The following is an 8,269-nucleotide window of genomic DNA, read 5'->3' as shown; positions in this document are numbered from 1 at the left end:
CGAAGTGGAGATGTTGTTTCCTACCTTCACCACCTGGGGGCGGCCCGTCAGGAAGTCCAGGACCCAGTTGCACAGGGCGGGGTTCAGACCCAGGGCCTCGAGCTTAATGATGAGCTTGGAGGGTACTATGGTGTTGAATGCTGAGCTATAGTCAATGAACAGCATTCTTACATAGGTATTCCTCTTGTCCAGATGGGATAGGGCAGTATGCAGTGTGATGACGATTGCATCGTCTGTGGATCTATTGGGGCGGTAAGCAAATTGAAGTGGGTCTAGGGTGACAGGTAATGTAGAGGTGATATGATCCTTGACTAGTCTCTCAAAGCACTTCATGATGACAGAGGTGAATGCTACGGGGCGATAGTCATTTAGTTCAGTTACCTTTGCTTTCTTCGGTACAGGAACAACGGTGGCCATCTTGAAGCATGTGGGAACAGCAGACTGGGAAAGGGAGAGATTTAATATGTCCGTAAACACACCAGCAAGCTGGTCTGCGCATGCTCTGAGGACGCGGCTAGGGATGTCGTCTGGGCTGGCAGCCTTGCAGGGGTTAACATGCTTAAGTGTCTTACTCACTTCGGCCATGGAGAAGGAGAGGCCGCAGTCCTTGGTAGTGGGCCTCGTCGGTGGCACTGTGTTATCCTGAAAGCGGGCGAAGAAGGTGTTTAGCTTGTCTGGAAGCGATGTTGAAACCTAAATATTCTGATATAGCTTTTTCTTTTGTATAAAGATAAGCTTGAAATGGGGATGGTCTAATTGATTTAACAAGCAAAAATACATATCTAAGTTTAGCTTTTTAAATGAACCATAAAATCAATGGTTATTTCTGGTTGCTTATCAAAGTTGGCTGGCTAACTCATTGATTCTGCTTTGTATTATGTCCCTCAGATAGTCAACAACATCTGGAATCCACATCTGTTGCAGGATGTTAAAGGTACAGTGCCACAGACAATTTTTAAGCAACTACCTACTTATCTATTGTGTCAACCATCATGTATGTCAGTGTAAACTAAAGGCAATATGTTTTTCGAATATCATTTAATCAAGAATGCATGTGCATTGAACATCCACTAGAGGGTAATGGTGCTTCGAAACAGGCTTTTCGACTGATGATGACATATTGCATCGACAGGTTGGGACAAATCATTGAAAATGGGTCAGAGACCAAAAACAAAAGTGATTCAAAGAAGTGAGGAAGTAGCTCTCTAAGGATAGCTCTCCTTATCCGAGTAGGATTGTACAACATTATAATGCAGTTTTGAAATGATGCCATGATTCCTTTAACCCCTCCCCCTGTCCCCTGTAGAGAGCTGCAGCGGCAGCATGTTTTGCACCATTCTACCCAAATGCCCCATATTGGGTTACACCTGATGAAAAATAACAAAATCATGACAGGATATAACACAACTATGTTATTGACCAGAGTGTGATTGTATATAAAGTAAATGGTTGTTTTTCATCCAATTAAACTTTAAAACTCTGTCAGTATTCAACAATAAGGAAAGTTACTAAAGTATGTCTGACTTATACTTTACTAGTCTCCCAACTCATGCGTATACGTGACTCAATTAATAATCATTAGGCCTATATCAATATTAGGCAATATCCTGTACTTTATTACTCAATCGGTGTTGACAACAAAGTTTCCAGAGTTTTTGCGAAAAACATCAGGGAAGTGTTTGCAAACAAAGTCCAGCCACGTGGAGTACAAAGGTACTTGGGAAGTGCTGTTTCTGATTCCACAACTGTAAGGCACATCCCCTTCTTATTAAATACACTACCCATAAGCACCAATAACTCCAGCTGACTAGGTCGGCATAGGATGTGACATATATCTCCATGTGATGTTTACACTTTGTTACAGTTCTTTGTCTCTGCGAGCATAATAAATCATGATGTCTATGGCATAGATAAATACATTTTTGTTTAGTTTTTTTGTATAAAGAAACATTGCTATCATACAATTTTGGGATCAAGAATTTTCAGATCATCATTTTAACTTTTAGTTGTGTTTTTTTGTTTGTTTTTTTCTCACCGCTCCAAATAGCGTAGGCGGCTCATACGAAAACTCCAGGATAAGGTAAGGTCGTTAGTCCTAACGGACTGTAGAAATAGTACCTAATACTTTACGTGTATTTCAATACGCTCATGTATTCAGTTGTGGCACTGGATAGTCGTATCCTGTTTAAGTGAATTCTGGTAATGATACTGTGTGTGCCTTTGTTAAGCTAAGCATAATTAAGCACTGTTCAAGGTTGGCGAGAAGAGGTAATCGACAATAAAAAAAAAAAGCTACCAGATAGGCTAATATATTATTTATGAGAAGAATAATGCCTACCATAAAGAGAACTCACGGGTTTTTAACTTTTTTGGAGTTGCTATTGTGCATATGCCTACATGCATTTTATTCAAAACATTTGGACATTAATCGTCCACCTATTGCTGCATCAATATTGACATTTGATCATTATAATGGTCGATTCCACGATGCATATAATATGTCAGTCCTGGTCAGAATTTAATCTGCTCAAAGATTTGGGGATTTGCTTGTTTATTGTGCGTAATTATACCTAGGCTATATGACCATTCCCAATTTAGAATTCACCTATAGACGAATCTCTCAAAAAAGACTAGATAAGAGATAGCTGCATAGAACACTTTGTTGGTGTCTGTATAGCCAGGGCCGGGCTTTTTTATTTATTTTTGCAACTCAGTCAGGCTCTCAATGTACTATTGAGAGTAAGAATAGTAGAATACACCAGGTGCAATTTCGACATTTGGTTGTGCATCAGCAGTTTTCTTTTATGTCAGTCACTGACAGCCACTCAATTAGCCATTTCGGCCAACTTTTAGACGGGTACTTAGTCTAGCCAGCAATCTAAACTTGTAGTAATCATGGCCGAATACCGACTGGGCACTCAAGGCACATGCTCAGGGGCCCTATTGATTTTGTTAGTCATTCTTACTCAGATATCATATTAACATGGCATAAAACATTTGTAGAATTGCAGGAAATGAGCATTAAAACTGCAAAAATTTATCTCCGCCCCATGGCAAAATGTGTAGAATTGCAGGAAATTAACTTTAAAACTCATGTTTCTCTCTGTCGTCAAGAGGTGGTCCACTAAAATGTTTTGTGTGCGTCTGGCGGCGTGCACGGCCAGGTTAAATATAGCCTGGAGGGAGAATGCCCTAATTTATCAGTAAAGCCAGACCCATGCGCTTTATTAACGACCTCTGTCCAGTACATGCACATGGAGTGACGGGCATACACTGGTGCCTCCAAGACAATGCAAGCAAATGTCAACTTCTTTATCTTTCCGAGAATGCAGTTGTTATGAAGGAATCCATTTTTAGAAGAAATAAACATGTATGGTTTGAGATAGTCAGCATAGGATAGCCCACACCTGTGTGTGTGCGTGCGTGTGTTCCTGTTTCACTTTTACCATCTTACCAAATTCAGAGACCATTAGTCAAAATCTGTGAGTTGATGAACAGACATGTTATACTTTATACCTGTTTAATACCCCCCACACTTGCCACTCTATGGAAGTGAACAAAATATACTTCAGAAGAGGAGGACGAGGCTCCCTCCCAGAATGGATTGACATTGATCTGGTTTGGCAGTCAGTCTGTCTGTTTCAAAGGCCTATAGGCCCACGCAGTTAGATGATCACCGTTGAAAATACTTAACCGGCTTCGCAGATAGCTCACTGTTAAAACATGATGACGTGATGCCTATCTTTCCTTCACCTAGTTTCTTTCACAACAAACGTGATTGACATTTAGGTTGGCCCTGCTACCATTGCACAAGAACCTCTCTCACTCTATAGTCTCTGTGATTATGGCCTTTTCAACTGTTTCAGTACAGAGCCAGAGGAAGAGTTTAGGAGATATTTGAATACGGCTCAAATTTCGAAGCCCTCAAAACTAAAATGTTTCCTCTACTGTGATGCAAGATACTGTAACTCTACCCTGAACGTGTTGGAATTGTTAGTACAACTCATTCTCTTCTCACTGAAGCGCAAAGCAGGCTGTTTCCTTTATGACTTCTATATATCTACAGCGTCTGGTGTGTACTTGTTTTCTCCAATTCGTCACAGCAACAATGGTTCAAGTTCAGTAGTTAAGTTTAAGTTCAAGTAACTTGTATAACTTGATTTAGACTTATATATTGTAACATTTGATCTAGAGTTACACAGGCTTAAAACACGTCTATAGCACATGTATAATCAGATCTACAGTTCAATAGGGTATAACACAATACATATAAGCTGATTTACACTTATATAGGCCTAACATTCTCTCTGTCTCTCTCTGTCTCTGTCTCTGTCTCTGTCTCTGTCTCTGTCTCTCTCTCTCTCTCTCTCTCTCTCTCTCTCTCTCTCTCTCTCTCTCGCTCTCTCGCTCTCTCTCTCTCAGGTATAATCTGATTTAAACGTACAGGCCTATAAAACATGTAAATAGCTCATTCATAGCTTGATCCACACATTTATCTACCACTTTATACATTATTTACTGTTGTTCTTCCAGGTATCCGGTAGGTCTACAGAGCAGCAGCCATGGTGTTGATCCTGGGCAGACGGCTGAACAGGGAGGATTCTGGGACCCGGGACTCCCCCGCCGTCAAACGAAAGGTGCACACTAAACCCACTAATTTGATCAGAATTCAGATTTCATCTTAGCTGTTTATTATGTCAAAAAATGGAAATATGGAAATTATACTGTGTGCACTTCAGTGCATTTGTGTTGATTTGAAATCCAGTGTGCTTATGTGTCTTGAAAAGCATTTAGAAGTGCAATGTGAAGCAATCATTCCCCAGTGGCAAATAAAAACATAATAAAAACATAATTGGCCTAGAAGCTAAACAAACAGTTACATTCGACCCCCCTCCCCCTTAGTTTACAAACCAATGCAGGAACACCACTTTCGCCCATAAAATGAAACTCATCATCATCATCGTTTGTCTCCCAAGGTGTTCGAGGTGGACTCCAAGACGCTGACCGGTAATGAAGTGCTGGACTTCTCCTCCGGCTCCTCCCACTCAGAGGCCATTTTGCAGGTGTTCAACGAGTTCAGAGACAGCCGCCTCTTCACCGATGTGGTCATCAGTGTGCAGGGCCGTGAGTTCCCCTGCCACCGCGCTGTGCTCTCCGCCTGCTCCTCCTACTTCCGCGCCATGTTCTGCAACGACCACCGTGAGTCACGCGAGATGCTGGTGGAGATCAACGGCATTCTGGCCGAGGCCATGGACTCCTTCCTCAGCTACGTCTACACGGGCCGCGCCAAGATCACAACCGACAACGTGCAATTCCTCTTCGAGACCTCCAGTCTCTTCCAGATCTCCACACTCCGTGACGCCTGCGCCAAGTTCCTAGAAGACCAACTAGACCCTTGCAACTGCTTGGGCATCCAGCGCTTCGCAGATGCCCACTCTCTGAAACAGCTAGCCAGCCGCTGCAGCTCGTACGTTCTGGCCAACTTCCCTGATGTGGCCCAACACGAGGAGTTCCTGGACCTGAGGAGGGACGAGCTGGAGGAGTACATCTGCAATGACGAACTGGCCATCGCAAAGGAGGAGGTGGTGTTTGAGGCGGTGATGCGCTGGGTGTACCACAGTGTGGAGCCCCGGAGGCCTGTGCTTAAAGAACTGCTACACCACGTCCGTCTGCCCCTGCTGCACCCCAACTACTTTGTCCAGACAGTGGAAGGAGACCAGATCATCCAGACCGCTCCAGAGTGCTACCAGCTCCTCCACGAGGCCCGACGGTACCACGTACTGGGCAACGAGATGATGTCACCCAGGACCCGCCCACGCAGGTATAGTGCAGGGGATGCTGGGAGGTGTAGTTCAGAGGGATCCAACTTGGTCACTCCTTTCTATTCAATTCAATGCAACTTTATTTTCCCTCAAAGATAAATTTAAAATGGCACAGCTTTTGGGACAGAATGTTCTGATACATCTAAGTAGGGCAAGTTACCTGTATTGTGTATGTTCCTCTGGAGTGGTGCTGTGTTGTGTATTCAAATCAAGTCACATTTTATTTGTCACATGAGCTGAATACAACAGGTGTATACATTACCGTGAAATGGTTACTTACAAGCCCTTTCCCAACAATGCAGAGTAAAAAATTAATAAAATTACCACCAAAAAAAATGAAATAGTAACACAATAAAATAACAATAACGAGGCTATTTACCATGAGTACCGGTACCAAGTCACTGTGCAGGGGTACGAGATAGTTGAAGTAATTGATGTCATATGTACATGTACACTACCGGTCAAACGTTTTAGAACACCTACTCATTCAGGGGTTTTTCTTTATTTTTACTATTTTCTACATTGTAGAATAATAGTGTAGACATCAAAACTATGAAATAATACATATGGAATCATGTAGTAACCAAAAAAGTGTTAAACAAATCAAATAGCCACCCTTTGCCTTGATGACAGCTTTGCACACTCTTGGCATTCTCTCAACCAGCTTCATGAGGTAGTCACCTGGAATGCATTTCAATTAACAGGTGTGCTTTCTTAAAAGTTAATTTGTGGAATTTCTTTCCTTCTTAAAGCGTTTGAGCCAATCATTTGTGTTGTGACAAGGTAGGGGGTGTATACAGAACATAGCCCTATTTGGTAAAAGACCAAGTCCATATTATGGCAAGAACAGCTCAAATAAGCAAAGAGAAACAACAGTCCATCATTACTTTAAGACATGAAGGTCAGTCAATACGGAAAATGTCAAGAATGCTTAAAGTTTCTTCAAGTGCAGTCGCAAAAACCATCAAGCGCTAAGATGAAACTCTCTCATGAGGACCGCCACAGGAATGGAAGACCCAGAGTTACCTGTTGAGAGAATGCCAAGTGTGTGCAAAGCTGTCATCAAGGCAAAGGGTGGCTATTTGAAGAATCTCAAATATAAAATATATTTTGATTTGTTTAACACTTTTTTGGTTACTACATGATTCCATATGTGTTATTTCATAGTTTTAATATCTTCACTATTATTCTACAATGTAGAAAATAGTAAAAATAAAGAAAAACCCTTGAATGAGTAGGTGTTCTAAAACTTTTGACCAGTAGTGTAGGTTGGGGTAAAGTGACATTATTGTTGCTCTGTGTAGTGTTTCTGTATTGTTGTTGTATTTCTCCACAGCGACTAGTATTTTGTTTATTTGTTATTTTGGCATATATGCCATATATGCTGACACAGGAAGTGTTGTGACTGTGTACTGTACAGTTCCAGATCAATCTTCTTCCTTGCCCGAGAGCTGGAAAGCGGATTATGAGTCGTTTCTATTTCCTCTTATCTCATCACTCATCTGACACAATCATTTTGCGGGGATTAACTCTAATCCTGAAAAGAGGTATTAGAAATGTCTGTTTGCAAATGAAAACACCTGCCGTTTATCTTAGCTTTGCTCTTAGTTCAGTTAAATAACCACCCACCTTTTCCTATGTGAGGGAGCGAGAGATGAGACCGAGATGAGAGAAAGATGAGGTAAAATGTCAGTGCCAATGTTCACTGTTTTCTCCTCCACAGTAGATGGTTTGTTCATGAACTCATAACCCTTTGCATGTGTGCCTGCAGTGTTATTGTGGAGACAGAGACTCATTTAGTTTGTTTTGTGGTCCTATTTTGAAATTAAAATGTGTCATGAGGTGGAAAATATTTTCCATACACATTCCGGTTTGCTGACAGAATAAGTAAGTTGCAAGCATTCGTAGCCTGAACCATATGTACGTTGGATCTTGTTTTAATAGCAGCGGTGAAGCAGTGTGTCACATACAGTCCTGTTTAAGTTTATTTGTATGTTATTTGTTTGTGTACAATATACCGTACATAGCTTAATGTGAGTGTGTGTAGCTCTGTGTTCATCCACAGATCATTTTCAATTGCTCTTAAAAAGCTACCTAGATACATACACTATCTGCTGTTAAGACGTTACTGAATTCAACAGTGCTGTTCTCTTGTCTATGGAGTTGTTAAGGGTTAAGTATTATTTGACATTGGGTGTCAGTTAGATAGCTGGGAGGTGACATGTCTCTCTCAGGCGTACCGTGTCAGTATCCAGGCAGATCAGATCAGACCAGACATAGAGCCTCCTGTATGTTTGTCTTTGTGTGTGTGTAGCCTCAGGGGCCGCTAGTTTCAGCTCCTGCCACCCTCCAAACCCCCAACATGGCCCCCCAATTCTGGGAAAAGTCTGGGGGTCTCACTGCTCTCTATGGATCTTTCACATACCTGTGTCTGTCCTGAGCTCATC

General features: G+C 41.8%; 1 protein-coding gene across 1 annotated transcript in view; it reads left to right on the top strand.

Annotated features, from left to right (window-relative positions):
• The first annotated feature begins 1,826 nt into the window (after positions 1 to 1,826).
• Positions 1,827 to 8,269, top strand: part of LOC121581238 (kelch-like protein 24) — a 30,234-nt gene continuing 23,791 nt past the window's right edge. The window contains exons 1-3 of the mRNA XM_041896727.2: positions 1,827 to 2,080; positions 4,534 to 4,637; positions 4,977 to 5,821. Of these exons, the coding sequence (XP_041752661.2) occupies positions 4,563 to 4,637; positions 4,977 to 5,821 (920 nt within the window). The 5' untranslated portion in view covers positions 1,827 to 2,080; positions 4,534 to 4,562. The remainder of the gene's footprint in view (positions 2,081 to 4,533; positions 4,638 to 4,976; positions 5,822 to 8,269) is intronic.

This window comes from Coregonus clupeaformis, chromosome 14, assembly GCF_020615455.1.
Source record: "Coregonus clupeaformis isolate EN_2021a chromosome 14, ASM2061545v1, whole genome shotgun sequence".
Taxonomy (NCBI): domain Eukaryota; kingdom Metazoa; phylum Chordata; class Actinopteri; order Salmoniformes; family Salmonidae; genus Coregonus; species Coregonus clupeaformis.
Note: the sequence above shows the minus strand (reverse complement) of the source record. Positions and strands in the feature narration are given on the sequence as shown.